Source organism: Ixodes scapularis, unplaced genomic scaffold (genome assembly GCF_016920785.2).
Source record: "Ixodes scapularis isolate PalLabHiFi unplaced genomic scaffold, ASM1692078v2 PGA_scaffold43__4_contigs__length_2004386, whole genome shotgun sequence".
Lineage (NCBI taxonomy): Eukaryota > Metazoa > Arthropoda > Arachnida > Ixodida > Ixodidae > Ixodes > Ixodes scapularis.
The window spans coordinates 1,096,745-1,113,968 of record NW_024609872.1 but is presented as its reverse complement, the minus strand read 5'-3'; the positions used below and the strand labels follow the sequence as shown (position 1 = coordinate 1,113,968).

The following is a 17,224-nucleotide window of genomic DNA, read 5'->3' as shown; positions in this document are numbered from 1 at the left end:
CGCGTGGAATTATCACGCGGGCTGTGGCCAATGGTAGCGCGCGGTTCGTAGGGGGGAGGAGTTTTCGAGAAACACGAACGTGACCGTTTGTGACCAGAATAGCACCCCAGCAGACGACGAGAAAGTGGCCACACCGCCGCGGTATGCGGAAGCAACCGACGACGTGTGTTCAGTTACCGAGTCGCCGGTCGAGCTGATCCAGACGGGATCGAACACCGAGCGTACAGCTTGACTCTGCATCGACCCCTATTTCACCTTGCGATGGACCCAAGCGGACGTATCCAGCCGCCTCGTTGGCTCTGAGACGAAGCGCTGGCATCCCCATGGTCGCGGGTACGAATCATCCCGGTCGAGGTGCCCGCAATCTGACGGAGGCTTATTGCGGAGTAGGCGCCGCTTTCGGTTGTACGTCATTCAAGGGATCTCCAGGTCGTCAGATGCCCTTCGTGTGTTTGGCTCGCAAAACCCCGAAATATGACATTGATTTTGGACGAGCCCTCGAAGGTAATCCCATGCTCAGCGAGTGCCATGTAACCTTGGGGAGGGGCGAAGCGTTTTCACGTGATACGTTCACAGGGTTGCCTGGCATAGCTCGTCCGCTGTGGCCCATAGTAAGGCGAAGCAGAGAGCGGATTACACATAGTTTGCATCACATCACAATACATCACAACGGGCCCCGAGCAACCTACTAGAACGGGTAACAGTGTGAGTAGGTGTTCCGACCTGGCATTAATTAAATTCGTTCCAGCCGAGTGGACCTACACAGTCACTATGGCAGCGACCATTCGATTATCGAAATAGACGTCGCAATAACTCCGCTCAAAAAGTTCATTGAAAAAGCGCGCCATAACAGACTGGGACGCTTTTTGTAAAACGCGCTCCGGTGTAACTAACGAAAGCAGACAACCTAGAGAAATGGGTCATGGATCTGCAGGCGGATACGGAAAAACGCATTAAACACGTTAACCTCACGAGCCAAACGACATAGGTGGATTCCCGTTTACTGCACCTTTGGGAATCCAGACGCAGCCTCCTCAAGAGATGGAAGCGTCAAAGATTAAATCGCAAGCTTCAACTTCGTATTGCCCGACTGGAGAAAGGAGCTCTGGAACACGCAGAACAGCCGGGGAAAAACAACTGGCATCAAAAGTCCAACGAAATCCAGGGGACCGTGGCCACGGCGAACACCTGGTCGCTTCTCCAGGACCTCATGGACCCATTCAAGAGCAAGAGCCAATCAAGCCACACGCTCCGTAAGATTGTGCAGTACTTTTCGGGCAAGAACGAAGAACGGAAGCTGTAGGACCGCTACATCGGCAGTCCAATCCAGGCAGACTACACCGACCACAACGGGAAACCGAACAGCGAGTTGGACGCACCTCTGTCCGAGATGGAAGTCATAAGGGCAGTTCAGGACCTGTACAACACTTCACCGGGTAGAGAGAGTTGAAAACAGACTACTCAGGAACCTCGACGGAGAATCCTTCTGTACACTTACTCAATACCTTAACAGAATATGGGACACATCCATGATACCGGCGAAGTGAAAGCATGCAAGATAGTGCTCATACCTAAACCAGGAAAAAGCTCCGAGCCTAGAAAACCACAGGCCGGTTTCCCTCACTTCATGCTTGAGGAAGCTGCTGGAGCACGTCGTCGTAAATCGCCTGCAGCCATACCTCGAGAATACCGGTACATTCTCATACACAATTTGTGTATTTAGGTTCCAATGTCAACGCAAGATATCCTGCTTCAACTCAAGGAAGACATCCTTGACAGCCTATCCCGAACCACGACGCAAGCTGTCTTGGCCCTGGATATAAAAAGAGCCTTCGACAACGTCAGCCACACGACAGTGCTCCAGAACTTGGCATCGACCAACTGCGGGCAGCGCACACATGAATACGTGCGGGACTTTCTAAAGGAACCCATTGGCGTTGAATCCATCCGCTCAGACATCCTAAAAGTCCCGGGCAAAGGGACTCCCCAAGGATCTGTCCTTTCACACCCTGTTTAATCTTGGCTTGTGCAAACTTCCTTCTCTGCTGGAGAACATCCCACATATCAAACACACCCTCTACGTAGACGACCTGTCGACATGGACGCCGTCGGGGCCTGACGGCAATAAACAAGACCCTCTGCAAGAATCTGTAGGCGCAGTCCAGCGGTACCTTGAAGCGGGAAGCTTTCAGTGCGCCCCGGAAAAATCTGAATTATTACTAGTACGATCGCACAAAAGAAAGACTGAGCCATCGGACAATAAGATCAGCCTAGTCTTCACGGACGGTACCTCCATACCGTCCGTGATCCTAGCACTTTATGTCGAGCAAGACGGCAGAGCAGGCTACAAATTAGCCAACTCACGAATACAACCACACAAATAATCCGCATGACGAGCCGCATAACAAGTCGTAGACACGGCCTCAAGGAGCCAGACCTAATCCGGATCACGCAGGCACTCATCATCAGCCGAATCGTGTATGCAACCCCCTACCTCACACTTACGGCGAGGGACAAAAGCAAGATGGATGTAGTCATTTGCAAAGCTTACACAATAGCCTTGTGTTTACCCCCGTACACACCCAACGTCAAGCTCCTACAGTTAGGAGTCCACAACACCTTCCATGACCTGGCGGACGCTCATCTATCCAGTCGGAAAGAGAGACTAGCTCTCACGCAAACAGGTCGTCGAGTGCTAAGCTCCCTCGGAATACCCATCCCAAGCCTATAAGAGACCGCTCAAATAAATGCCACAGGAACTTCGTTACAAGATCCAGACGGCTCCAATCTAGCGCAACATGAATCCGTCCCTGCACGCGGTCCGCCGGAAGACAGGAGCCTAAGCTTTTCAACAGACCTATGATGGTCAGAAGAACGTCGGATACACAGATGCGGCAACGTATCCGGACCGGACTGCAGCGGTAGCAAGTGTCATCGACCACAAGATGAACACGATCATCATCACGGCCTCAGTTTTCCAGTATAGTGGTCAAGGAAATGGTCATAGCACTGGCCATCACCCGCCCAACGAACCAATCACGTCTAGTATTCATCACTGACTCTCAAGCAGCTGTCAGACGCTACAAAGCAGGCAGGATATCCCCGGAAGCAAGCCACCTCCTACTCAAAAGTGGAAATAGTATTCCCAACCTCAAGCTGGTGTGTGGACATTGGGACACGAGTCCGTCGAAGGAAGTAGCCGAGCACATGCTGTAGCCCGAGCAAGCATCCCTCTTGGCACCTTCACTACAAACGGACCGCCCAGAACCGGTACCAAATCAGTTCTCAGATGCTTGCCCATCAGAGGGAAATGAGACATGATTTCCCAGCCTCCCGACAAGAACCTTTCTCGCGACGAGGCTGCGGCCTGGCGTCAAATACAGACAAATACATACACACACTTAGCTAACCTACACAAATTCTGTCCCGATAGATATTGCGATAAGTGCCCGCGTTGCGGGGGGTACCGGACACTTTACGATCTAACGTGGGCATGCCTATCTAATCCCCCTTTCCCTCCTAAACCCAGACTTGTGCCTATCTCAAATACTCTGCTCACGATAAGGTTTATAAAAACGGTTCAGCCCGACGTTTCAAAACCTGCTCGGTTTTGAAACTGCAGGCACATACAACACACTCCGGGAAACATAAACAGGTCCCTGGGTGCTCTGCCAACGGTGTATGTTCATGGATTGCGCCACCTGATCACGGCAACAAACAAGAAACCATCTGGTTAAAAGAAGAAAATTCGAGTCGAAAACAACTAAGAAGAAAATGAAAACTGCTGCTGCTCCTCGTGATTTAGTCGCCCCTGATGAAGAAACCGAGCAGGTTTTGAAACGTCGGGCTGAACCGTTTTTTTGGTTTTTGGTTGGAGCTCTTCCGTCTAAACCTAATCTTTCCCCAACGACACAAATTTATGTCAAAAAAAGTTCTCATTCTACTCAAGATACAGTACTTCAAATACGTTTGATCGAGAGTATTTGATACTCTATTTTCATTACATTTCTGAGTATCTTGTACTCATTTATATATCTCAAATACAGGGTGTCACAAATGAAAATTTACGTTTGTTTTTTTTTACCGCAAAAATAAACTAGGCATCGCCGAACGCTCATTCTCCACCCAAAGGTAGAGCTGGAGGTCACAACTAGATGCCAAAGTTTCAGCCCGATCTGATAACTTAATCAAAAGTTATAAGTGATTTTCTGAAAATTTCAATGGGAAAATGGAGCCTATTTTTTGCCCGTTTTCGGTTTCTAGTGCCATAGAGCCCCATGTGTTTGAAAACTCCGTCGGCTGCCATTTTCCCATTGAAATTTTCAGAAAATCACTCATAACTTTTGATTAAGTTATCGGATCGGGCTGAAACTTTGTCATCTGGTTGTGACCTCTAGCTCTACCTTTGGGCGAAGAATGAGCGTTCGGCGATGCCTAGCTTATTTTTGCGGTAAAAAAAGTGTAAATTTTCTTTTGTGACACCCTGTACATTTTTGACATTCCGCCATTTTCCGAGTTATTCTGTATGAAGTGGCTTGGGCGTGGCACGAGCAAACTTGAACATTCTTTCGAGCAACCAAATACTCCTGCTAGCTACGATATGCTACGATGACTTAGATTGAGCTCGTGAAAATATCGCTTTTGTGCCGGTTGTAACTCATATCTCACCCCGAAGTTCGCACTAGAAGGTTTTCGCCCTCGCCTTCCCAAAGGTGCCCCTTTTTTTTTTCTTGGTAGAGTTTCCCCTTAATAAATCCTCAAACAAAAGGGGATGGTTTTACGGATGTAAAGATTGCCACACTGAGGCTCAACACAGAACGGGAAACGACCCACGACAACAATCCAGACTTCAGTGTCAAGAAAATAACAAATAGCAGGAAACGAGAAGTGGACACAAAAAGAAAACCTTTTTGTTTCTTTTTTTTGTCATGAGTCCAGTATGCTTAATGGTCTCGCGAACACTGTCTGTAAGCGAACATTGATAAGCAGAGAACAGAACAGGAAACTAACTACAAGTAGGATGATGACCTCTTAAAATGCCAACAAAGCGTCTCCCACCGTTGAGTGCCTTTCTGAACGCAGCCTAACAGAAGAAGGTGCGACGAGTGCCATGGCTATTATGTGGGCTCTTTGTTATTCATTCACTCATTTCCGTATCCTAAGTTCGTTTATAGTGAACTCCCCATATAGAAAATATGAATTGGAATTAAACGATGCGCCTAATGTCCGCCGGAGGACGTGATATTCAGCGATGTGACTATTCGCAAATTTCATCGATGGTGGTACCGCGGTGTGAGAATGGCGCTCCCTGGCTCCTGGATGATCGGCTTCACAAGAAAGGTGCTTGGCAGCACCTTCCTGGCGGGAAAATATTAATTAAAGCTGCTCGTATAAAGCAAAACTAGAATTAATTACGCGTCGCAGACCCCGCCTTTCACTGCTGTTCTACGAAGGTCATCCAGATGACAGCCATTTTGATAGGCACCAACGCGCCCCTTAGAGGTCGTTAAAGTAGCGAATACCTAAAGCGACCTCTTTTTTTTTTTTTTTTTTTTTTTTGTCCCAAAAATGTTGTGTAACATGCAGTGATGTGATTGCTGCGCCAATTGCGCCAAACTGCGCGAAGGGGCTAACCCTTCATACATCCTGCTACATTTCGCCAAAATATGGCTAATCTGCGCCAAGCCTGCGCCAAAGGACCAATTTTGGTCGCCTTTCAAAAACGAAACTAAACTGAGAATCGTGAGCTTGGTGGCACAAGACGCCGCCCGACACAAAGTACCCTGCATCAATCGTGTATTCGGTCTTGCATGATTTTTCCCGCCGTCTCGCGTTTCGCGCTCTCGTCGTCTCGGGAATCTCGTCTCGCGTCTTTTTTTGTTTTTAAATATTTTTAGCGATCGACGTGGGCGTGTGCGGACGCTTCGACGTTAGTGTGCTGGGTGCCAGACATGTCGTCATACTGTGAAACAAAACCAGGTTTTTGCGTGGCGAGAGTTACTTTGTGAGCTGAAGCGCTCGCGTGACCACAGTCGCCGTTGTCGCGCAACGTCGTGTTGCCGTTCCCACATCGCTGCAGATATGGCGCTTTCTAAACTGAAACGCATCGACATTCCTGCTTTGTTTAAATCATACGCTGCTATAAAAATCCCTCTGACTCAATGAATGCTTGGCGAAGTTTTGATTACCTAGGTTTCTCTCGGTGGACTTTCTTTCGAGAGGGACCCCGGTACAGGAAAAATCTGCCGCAAAAGAAAGTTGGCAAAGAGAAGTGAGCTAAAGCAAAGAAGGCGATGTTCACACGTTGAACCCGCACAGCGCGCTTGTTTGTTCGAGTTCAGTCGTTGCACAAAGCGCTCCAAGAACGTTTTGAGGCTGGCTCGCAATGTCTTGCATCGATACGCTCAGGTTCTTTTTTTTTTTTTTTCTCTGTGTTTAGCCTGTACCTCGCCTGCCGGCCTGGCAAGCGCACGCCGCTGGACTCTTTTCTGTCGTATGCTGGACAGTTACATTTTGCATACTATTTTGGGAACCAGTTGCCGACGGAGCGGAGTGGCGTGGTTTTGGTTTCGGTCGAACAGCTGTTGTCTCCGCTCGCGCGACCAAGCACGCAAGCCTGCCGAAGTTGCCCTCACGTGCATGTGAACGTGATTGCACGAGAGGCACCAGTCAGGACGCTTGCAATCCATTGTTTTACGTTTGCTTACTTTTTATACAAATCTGCCACGTCGGGAACCAGTAAAACGATAGCAAGTGTTTTTTTTTTCGGTATTGCTCGGCAACGCCTACAGCACTGTATACTTGCGGGATGTCTCAGCAGCAAAAACACAAGCAGCGAGTTCCGCCCAACACATCACAACACAACACAAAGTGCCCTTCGTTTGTCCAGCACTTAAAACAAATATTTATTTTTCAAAGAATATATATGCTCCAAAAGCCACTTTTTTCTGCTCCAAAACACTGTTTTGGCTGCTCCAAAAGCCACATTTGCTGCTCCAAAACACTGTTTTGGCTGCTCCAAAAGGTGCTCCAAAATGGCTTAGGCCTATCACATCACTGAACATGTATCAGTGATATTCTGCTGCTTATGGTTCGACTGTATAAAATAGCCCTACGATATTTGTTTGCTTGTTTGTTTTTCGTTTTGTGTTGTTGCGTGCTAATAAACCATTCTAGTAAACCAGATTGGCGCGACTGTATAATTGTGCTTGTCACTGACGTCGATACAAATTACGCAATGTGGAAGTATCTTTAAAAGTAATTGAATTACATTTCTAAGTATATCTACTCTACTCAAGTTTTTTACAGTGAATGTAACTTGAGTAGTATTTAAAAAAAAAAAAAACTTTACGAAGCAGGTATTTAGCAACTTAAATACTTTTATCGAGTATTTTATCCAACACTGCCTAAACCCAACTCTGCCTACGAGACCTGGGAAGCTGCACAGCTCGTCTGTTCAAAGCCAGCGGGAGCTGGTTGAGCGGGTCAAACTGGCGGCGGAAAGCACTGGAGCCCTAGACTAGAGGCCTCCACCTAGAACAAGTCTCTTTTCTTTCAATAAAGGCATTTCCCTCTCCTGTGTTCGAGAGGGGCCTCACACTTTTTGACTGCCGTAAAGTGTTGCGAAGAAACTGGCTTCTGCATTTTAGTGGCCAATTTTACCTCGCGCAATTCCAAGACGTAATAGGAGCCACATGTGTAAACTTGGCTGTAATTTATAGGGCTGTCGCTGTACCTGCTTCCCAACTTCGTGTATAAAGACTCAAAAGGAGGATGTTCGCCTGCTTAGCGAGTGGCGCACGTTGCCCCAGCAACTTACTAAAAAGAACAAAACAAGAACAAAGTGTAATTGGCATTACGCCGACCAAGACGCGAAGCGGAACGACCTAGGAATGAATAAAAAAAAAAATGGGGGCGCGAATAAGGTGTTTCTGATTCGCGAGGGGCTCTGAATAACCATTTAGGTGACCGTTTTAGGGGGCACCCTCGTTCTTACTGCACGCTTATTATTTTGTTACTCTACTCGCCCATTGTCTTTCACCGTGCTTTTTTTTTTTCTTTTTTTTAGAGAGCAGTTTTTAAGGTCCATTTACACAGCGGAAAGGCGCGTCGTGGGGTGAATTTTTTTGCTTATTTTTGTATTGAAAAAAGTCGCGCGCTGAGGTAGACGACGCCAAATACTGACGACGCCTCGGAACCCAATTTTTCCCTCGACGCGCGCGCTTGCGCCAATCAGCGGGCGTCCGAACGTGACATGTCGCCCTTTTCCGGTTAGGATATGTTTTCGCTGTTTTTATTTTCGGCCCACAATGAAGGCGAAAAGGCAGAGGGGTCGGGGGATTCGTGCACTCGCCAAACGTGGCTGGAAGCATTTCTGCGTGGGAAGAAGCAAGTCGATTGGAACATCTGACTGTGAGCAGTGTCTTATGTGCGTGTACGACGCCGTGAAACCACTCTTCATCGTTTGCGCGAAAGCTGCCACAGAAGTTCGCGGTCTGTTCCGACCTCCGACTGTGCAGGAGTGATTACTCCCAATGTGTTGTGTAGTCGTTGTGTGCACCCACCACTATGGAATGCAACAGTTCTCCATCGAAAGCACTCTCGCACATGTTGCGTGCAGTGTTAAAGGTACGGACGCGAAGGCTCTGGGACGCGCCGGCGTAGCACCGTGCTTTGTTTACACAAAACGCGGCGCAAGAGCACCTTCTGAAGCTGCCCGTTCGAGTCTGTGCCTTTCGCCAATGCTGCATATGACCGGAGTGTAAACTTATATGTATGTAATCATCGGCGTTGTGCATTCAGTGAAGACGGTTGTCTCCCACCGCATATGCAATCGCGAAGGCAGGGCAACAACAATCACGCGAAGCAGGCGATTAAAAAAATTCCGTGTTCTCTCGACAAACGCGAGATTCCCCGAGAAGACGTTACCTTCGGGTGGCCCCGTGACTGCTTTGTATTTTACGACGCCGAGGTCGACGTCGACCGCAACGCGCGTTTTTTGCGCAGTGTGAATGCGCCTTTAGGGGGGGGGGGGGGGGGGGGGGCGCACGTTCTCGGCTTGAGCGGCGTCAACGTTGGGGTAACCGCGCTGTGCATTATGGTTAAAGTCCCATAGTGCACCGCGCCGAAACGTCATCGTGACGTCTCGGTGGAAGTCACGTACCGAAACGTCACCGCGACTTCCATCGAAACGTCACGTGACGTTTCGGCACCGCGCCGAAACGTCGCATGACGACGCGCGTTTTGCGCGTGAAAGGAGGAGGAGGAGGGGCATACCCTCCCCTCACTACCCTTCCCTCCTCCTCCTCAAGAGCTGCACTCTAAATCGGCTTTACAAGAAGTTGTAAACGTCGGGCTGGCAGGCGCATTTGCGTGCGGGTTTTTGACGTTTATGCACAGCTTTGCACGCCACCCAGGATAAAATTATTAATATTATTATTAGTATTATTGTTGTTGTTTTGTCGTTGCCGTTGTCGTCTGCGTGTGCACGGTCAACGCTCATGAGACGCCGAATCGAAGGTTGGAAGCTCGCGCTATTCGCGGGGACAATCTCGCGAGGGGACGCAGCTCTTTTCCTCACTACTCACTATGGGTGATGCACGCGCTAGCCTCGCGGTTAGGTTTTTATTTTCATAGTGCATAGAAGCTTGGCATTGCGCGTGCTTGCTTCGGCACAGGAAGTTTAAAGTATCCTCACTCGGGGTTATGAAACGAAAAAAAAAAAAAAAGAAATACCATCAGGCGGCGATACCGAAACTTCTCGCCGCTAACAGAGGCGGGGCTCGATGACACGCTTTCCACGAGGGCGCCGCCATCTTGAATGTCGTCACTTCCAGTATGGGTGAAAACATCGTTTGGTCGTCGCCACGCCAATGGCTTCGGGGGGCAGTGAACAGGAGGCGCCCCTGTCGGCCGCTATAGTCAGCGTGGCTGGTGTCCGAATTGGGCAACTTTGGGAAGGTCTCGACGCACAACGATTGGACGCGAGCTTTGCGTCGGCGTTCGGCGGGGCACTCGGACGTTCGAGATCGGGACCAATCGTTGCGGCCGCGGGCCGTCTCAGAGTTCCAAAAAATCTCGTATAAGGTGGTGTCACCTATCGAACCAAACTTTCATTGCCCAGGGGGTATAGAAGACGTTCAGGATATAAGCGTAACCGTCATGCATTCTCATCTAGTTCACTGATTTTTTTTTTTTTTTTTTTTTTTTTATTTTTTTAGAGAGTTTTAGTAGACCGTACGCTCCGGAGAGCGGGCTTAACGGGCACGTGCCCAGTTCACGCTTCAAAGTGACGGGACGAGCTCCCGCTAGCAAAGCGAAGCTCTAGCTTATGGTCTCTCGAAAGTATCCTGTATTTGGAGGGTGACATGTTTTCTTTTTTTTTCTCGTCGCCCATACCAGGCCGGGGGGGGGGGGGGGGGGGGGGGGGGGACTTTAGTGGGGACGAGAGGCATTTCTCGACGACGAACTGGCCGGTTTCCACTCTCGGAATTCCAGTTTGTGGCTGGTTTCTCGTCATTTGATTTTGAAACTTCCCTCGTAGTTCGTGGTCTTTTAATCTAGAATACCTTTACGGTTTTTTTGTTTTGTTTTTTGTCCGGGGAGATTATAATAAGGTAATCTCATGGACATAGGTGACGTCACGGACAGTGTACATTCTTCTCTCGCTAAATTGATGGGGGAAGATTTCCCAGTCCATTTCGAGGTAAGTCTGTTCCCGTAAATGTGACGAGGAAGGTTTCGGCCTGACACGACGTCGCAGTGTCACTGAACACCGTGGCCACGTTCACGGGCGGAAGTTTTTTTGTTTTTTTTTTTGTTGCTTTTTATGTTCTTTTTTTTCTTCCATATTTTCAGGTAAAACTCAAAATAAAAAAAATAAAAAAAGAAACAATCTCCTCCCGCAATTTTTTGTTTTCCACAAGTATTGCGAAAGCCGAGCCATACTCCTGAGGTCTCTCAAAGTCTGCCCGAGGAGTGGAGTGGATTATGTCAGCGCCAGTCGCCTACGCATTATTCCAAAAAAGTAATTGATTACAATCACTCACTCTCGGTTAACAAGTATTCAATTAGATTACTTTATTACTCGGTAAAAAAAAATGTAATTGGCCGTTATTTGAAAAAGTAGGTTACCTTTGAGTTGAAATTTTCAAAAGGACAGAGTTCTCTACCGGTTTGGAAAATGGTCTTTTTAGAACCAGCCAATGATATCCACAATTATCTTCTTGATCCAGCCATTTTGTTAAACCATCCTCCCGTCGGATGCTTGGTTTGAGGATTCCTTGCTAGACACCTTTTACGATCAAAGAACGCCATTAGAAAATGGAAAAAAAAAAAAATAGTACCGGTTACAAGACTTCCAAACGGCAACAAGTTATTCTTGGGATTACTTGGGAATCAGTGTAATCAAATCATTACAAGATGCTCCAAAAAAATAGTCGATTACGAGGAATGTGATCACTGAGTAGCGTCTTTTGCGGCGCTACTCCATTGGTCTCTGTGACGCCAAACCAACGGCTGCAGTCTGTTGCTGTCAGTCTCTTCCATGGCCCGGTGCGACCCCCATGGGTGCAAGCAAGGTCCATGGGGTGTTCCCATATCAGGCTTTCAAAACAAAGTCCTTTTCCGTCCAGGGAAAGGCAGCCAGCGCGCAGCTCAGAGGGAGGCGTTGAACCCTCATGTCCTCGGCCTGCTTGTTTCATCCACCGCCGGGCCGTGTCTGTGCGGACTGGTTAGCCTGGTCTTAGGTAATCGTACGACCAAATCGCTAGTTGGAGCGGGGACCATGCCGGTTTCCTCGGGGAACCGCGCGTAGTGTATTCTGCTGGGCGGCCATGCAGTGAGGCATCCTTGTCAGCGGATATGGAGTGTTCACAGGCGGCCAGAGATGAGTCCCCGCGGCTGCTGAGCGCGTGCTAACGGCGAGCTTTCATGGTGCTTTTGCAACGTGCATTTCACACCGTCAAGACTGCCCGCATTAGAAGCCTAGAAATATGAGCTCCTTCTTAGCCCGTGCTGTTAACTGCGCGTTCGAATTTGGCGTCCATCGAACCCCAGGCGTACAGTGTTTCAGGCGGGAGGCGAGCTAAATTACCCAAGCCCCATGGAGCGCGTTTCGAGTTATAGTTACACGCGCTGCTCGTGTTCGCGTCTGCAGCCGCACCTATCCTAAAGCAAACATATAGGAAACATCTCATTTTGTTTATTTCTTGGAATCTTGCATAACCCGGACGCGTGCAACGTGTTTACCCCCGTTTTCAGCATTTCTCTTTATGCCCGGGTAATTTGGCAAAGGATCAAATGAAGTGTCACGTGCGATTATATTAAAAAAAATATCGAACCACTCTCCTTTCTTTTCTTTAACTAATGGGTAGTTTGAACAGACGGGAGATCTCTGACCCGTGCCCCAGTTGAGCACGCGCTCATTCAAGCTTGGAGAATTCGAGCCACGTGCAAGGTTTCGGCCAAGGAAAGCGAGTGGGATGAGCGAGCAGCGCCAAGCCGTCTTGCGTACGTTGGCCGCATTTTACGTAAATTAACCGCGCTGCTAAGCCGCTCGAGTAGCCCAGGCGAAGAAAAACAAACAGAACTTGAGTGGGTCTTCCAGTCAGGGTCGGGGCAACGAAGAAGACGAGAACGACGAAGATTGGTTTGGTGATATCGGCTTGACCCCCGCCACTGCCCCGCCACGCCGACGAGGGGAAGAAGAATTGAGACAAAACCAGTGAGCCTTTTGTTGACGGCCGCCCCCTTTGTGCCTCTTTCGCGTAAACTCTTAGCTCAGGTGTTGGCGGCTTCTTTTGTCTCGCACGCGTTCGTCTTGTGCCGCCGACGCCGCCTTTGTACCGGCTCCGCGCTTTTGTTCCAGGTACGGCGCTTTTCAGGGCTTGCAGTTTAGACCGAAGAGTTTATCTAATCTGACTACGTGTCGTTCTTTCCTCTTTTTATTTTTGTATTTTTGTTTGTCGGGTGTTTCGCATGGACGGGCAGAAGCTAATCGGCTCTATGAAGTTAACTTTTGACGAAAATTGAAGCGTAAGTGCCGCGTTGGGGTGTTTCCATTTAAGTTCGCTTAGTAGTGGTGTAATTCGTCAACTGCGGTTTTTAGCCTGTGGATCTCAATGAACTTTGAGAGTTTATTGGTCCCTCTCCTCGAATGTTTTAAACAGACTTATGTACAGGGTGTCACAAAAGAAAATTTACACTGTCTTTTTTACCGCAAAAATAAACTAGGCATCGCCGAACGCTCATTCTCCGCCCAAAGGTAGAGCTAGAGGTCACAACCAGACGCCAAAGTTTCAGCCCGATCCGATAACTTAATCAAAAGTTATAAGTGATTTTCTGAAAATTTCAATGGGAAAATGGAGCCCATTTTTGCCCGTTTTCGGTTTCTACTGCCATAGAGCCCCATGTGTTTGAAAAGTCCGCCGGCCGCCATTTTCCCATTGAAATTTTCAGAAAATTACTTATAACTTTTGATTAAGTTATCGGATCGGGCCGAAACTTTGCCATCTGGTTGTGACCTCTAGCTCTACCTTTGGGCGGAGAATGAGCGTTCGGCGATGCCTAGTTTATTCTTGCGATAAAAAAGACCGTGTAAATTTTCTTTTGTGACACCCTGTAGATGAATGTGGCCGTTGCTTGTCGTAACTCGGAACCGGGCGCGTGGTACCGCCTCGGAGATAGCGCTGGCGGCTGACCACAGTCTGCTACACATTCCGAAACTGGAGATACCACCTGCGGCATTGAGCCGCATTTCGCCGTGTCAGCGCACCTTGCCTTATAACCAGCTGAGCTTATCGCTCCGTTGAGCTGCCATCACTTCTTGCTTTATAGGTGCCACGACCTACGCGCGCACAAAAACGCGTTGGTTTGGACCGCGTATAGACCTTTCCAGCGGCAGTCTCGAACGAAGCGATTTACAGCGCGTGTCCCTGGTTTTGAGAGGGTACGTCAGTGTTGCCCGACTGCGCTGAGCTGTGGAGTTTCTCGTCAGTAGGCTGTGGCAGCCTGCGTTGGCGCAATTCCGGACGCTGGTGGCGGCTGAATTGCCGCGTTTTCTTTTTTTATCTTGTATTCTGTGGCGAGCATAATTTATAGAGGTCTTTAAGAAAGCAGTGCTCTAGTTTTGGGAACAAAAACAAAGAAATGAAAGCTGTTTTGGTGAGTCCGTGCGCGACAGTACAAATGCAACTGGAATGTTTGTTTCATTTTATGTTCATTGTTTTACGGCACCGTAAACTCAGCCGTGTCAATCTATAAAGGTCAAAATATTTGACCACACAGGTTATCCGTACTGCATGAATATTCCCCGCCCACAACATAAAATTCAATGAGTCTCATCAATCGAACAAAAAATATATTGTACGTACCCCTCGGTGCCGCGTTATCCGAACAGGATTTGAGAAAGGTCTCAAATAACACAGAATGTCCAATATACAGTGTCGACGATAGTCACTTCACGACGATCGGACGAATCCGGCGTGTTTTGGGGAAGATGTAGAAGAGAGCTCCTTTTTTGCACAGCTTCATAGCAAATGAACGAACGTGCTTATTATGTCGCCACACCCCGGACCCGACCCTATCAGCTAGTTTTTGTGAAGACCCGGAACACAGCCTGGAAGGCTTTTTGGAGATTATCTCGACGGAAATAATCCTCCAAGCACGTCGAACTGCCTGCGTCGCGGGCTGCTTGACGTTCGCTCTCTTCGTTCGTTTCCTGCGAAGGCCGAGCGGGCTACGAGCCCTGGTATTCCCTGGTTCTCACACTGCAAGATAACACACAAAGGGTAGGCATCCTAAACAGGCAAATAATGTAAAAACTTCCAAGAAAAGCCGGCGAACTCCGATTGCAAAATGCACGTGGGGAGTCACGCTGACCGGGTTTCCACAGCTCAGGCGGGTGCCAGACATTTCTGGCTGATAGGGGTCGCTCGATTCGCAAAATGGCGGCGGCCAGAGCGCTCTTTTTGGAAAGGTCTATAGGCGTCGCGCCGCAGAATAGCGGGAAAACACGTATGTTTGCAGCCACAGTAGGACGCGCATGCGCTTTTTGTGTCATCTCGAAGCCAGGCGACCCGCCGGCAGATGGCAGAGCAATACGTTTCAGTCGCAGCTCGCGCTTCCTGGCGACTTTTGTCCTCGGAGTACCCGCGTGGATTTATGTGCCTGTAATCAGGGGAGAGACCCGCGGGCTGTGACCCTCTGTGGGAAATTTACATCTCCGCTCGTAGTGGAAGAACGGGTCCATATCACATGAGCGAATGACGTTTTAGCGAACAGCGACATTTGAGGAAATTGACGTTTTAGCGAATAACGAAGGCGCGTGTTAACCGCCCCCCTCCCCCGCGCTGCGCTTACGCCGCTTCGTGGCGGCACTCTGCAGCGGCTCATTGGGGAATAGTACTAATTGTAGTAGATCGTTTTTCTCGTCCGCTACGGTATCCCCGAAGAAAACGCTGCAGCTGCGCATGCGCGCCGCCAGAGCCTTCTCTGCATAGTTCAAGGTCTTGTGGCGGATTACGGAGCGCTATCCGGGTGCTTAGCGGGCTGCGGAAACGGTCTACTACAATTCCCCAGTAGTAGACCGTTCCCGTAGCCCGCTAAGCGCCCAGATAGCGCTCCGTAATCCGCCACAAGACCTTGAACTATGCAGACAAAGCTGGCGGCGCGCATGCGCCTTCACGGATAGCGTAGCGGAGGAGAAAAACGGTCTACTACAATTCCCTATTACAAAAATTTGAACCCCTAAACGCCGCTTTGCGGCGGCCGACTGTTCACTAAAGTGTCACTTGGTGAAACGTCGGCGTTCGCTAATACGTCATTCGATCAAGTGACTGCCTCCCGTCCACAGCCCAGTGACTCGGTCATTTTTGTCTGGTTGATGGGAGCTGAAAAGGTGTTTAGGCGGTAACCGTTTTCTTGAACCAGTGGTGTTTTCTGTCTTGAGCAGCCCTCTCGACTGATTGCCGAAGAACGGTTTCAGCGTTGATACAATAAAGCAGCGCCGAAACCTACAGACCTATTCTTTGCGCGTTGTAGGGTCTGTCAATTTGCCACTGTCTTAGGAATCCGGTTTGAGAAACCCAAGTGCATCAAAGTCGCGCTCTAGACGCGAAGTGGTCGTCGTGCCTGCGCTCACGGCCCCCGTCCCTTGCAGGAGGGCGAGGTGAGCGGCCCAACGATTGGCTGGTGGCGGTGCGGTGAACGTTAGCGGCTCAGCGGCCGCCATGTGGCTGGTGCCGAGGCGCCGGGGCTTGGTGCTCAAGCTGCTGCTGGCCGTGCCCGTCACCTGGCTTCTGGTGACGTTGCTCTTCACCTACACGGACGTGCGCCTCAGGCCCGGAGCGGACCAGCCTGGCTTCCAGCAGCAGGAACAGCAGCACCCGCAGCAAGCGCACAAGGTGAGCTCTCTTGTCTCATGGAAGGAACGATAGTGGGCTGGAATATTTCTCGCTTTACACAAGCTTGTACCCGTGCCACACGGGCAACTCGAATGCCGTTGACAACGAACGACATTTGTGTGACCGGCGAATCTGCTCGCAATGTGTCGCGCGCTGATTGGCCGTTTGCTCAAATGTCATTCGTTGTAAATGGCATTGGAGTTTCCCGTGTGGCACGTGTCTGACCACCTGCAACGCCCTTTCCTTTCAAGCGTCATATCATAGCGGATTCACGCAGCGCCGCCTACAGCGTCGCCGCCTAGCTTCCAGAAGCAACAGTGGGTAGGAGACGAGAACGAGGCTATGCTTCGGAAAGACTTGGCCAGCTGCCAAAAGCTTTGGAAGAAAAAAAGTAACATAGCAAAGAGAAAACGAGTGGGAGACGAAAACGAGGCGACGCTTGGAAAAGACTTGACCACTTGCCAAAAGCTTTCGGAAAAATACAATACCAAAAGCAAAGCGAAAACAGGTCGGAGACGAGAACAAGGCGCCGCTTCAAAAACACTTGGCCAGTTTCCAAAAACTTTTGAGAGAAAAAAGTGAAGAAAAAACGGGTTGTAGGCGTGAGCGAGGCGACGCTCTGAAAAATCTTCGCCAGTTGCCAAACGATTTTGGAAAGGACAAGAAAAAAAAAAGGGGGGGGGGGGGGTATGAGAAAAGGACGAGGCAACACTTCTAGAAGACAAGCTTTGAAGCCGCACCAAACGGCACCTTAAATCCTTACTCCAAGTGAGGCCAGCTCGCAGCTATGAAACCACGCGAAAAGCCTAGCCAAACGGCAC

At 49.3% G+C, this 17,224-nt stretch overlaps 1 protein-coding gene across 1 annotated transcript in view; it reads left to right on the top strand.

The window, feature by feature from the left end:
- LOC8029078 (putative polypeptide N-acetylgalactosaminyltransferase 9) overlaps window positions 1-17,224 on the top strand; it is a 139,547-nt gene that overhangs the window by 87,274 nt on the left and 35,049 nt on the right. Inside the window, 1 exon segment of the mRNA XM_040500216.2 lies at window positions 16,160-16,403. Coding sequence (XP_040356150.1) covers window positions 16,230-16,403 — 174 coding nt within the window. The 5' untranslated portion in view covers window positions 16,160-16,229.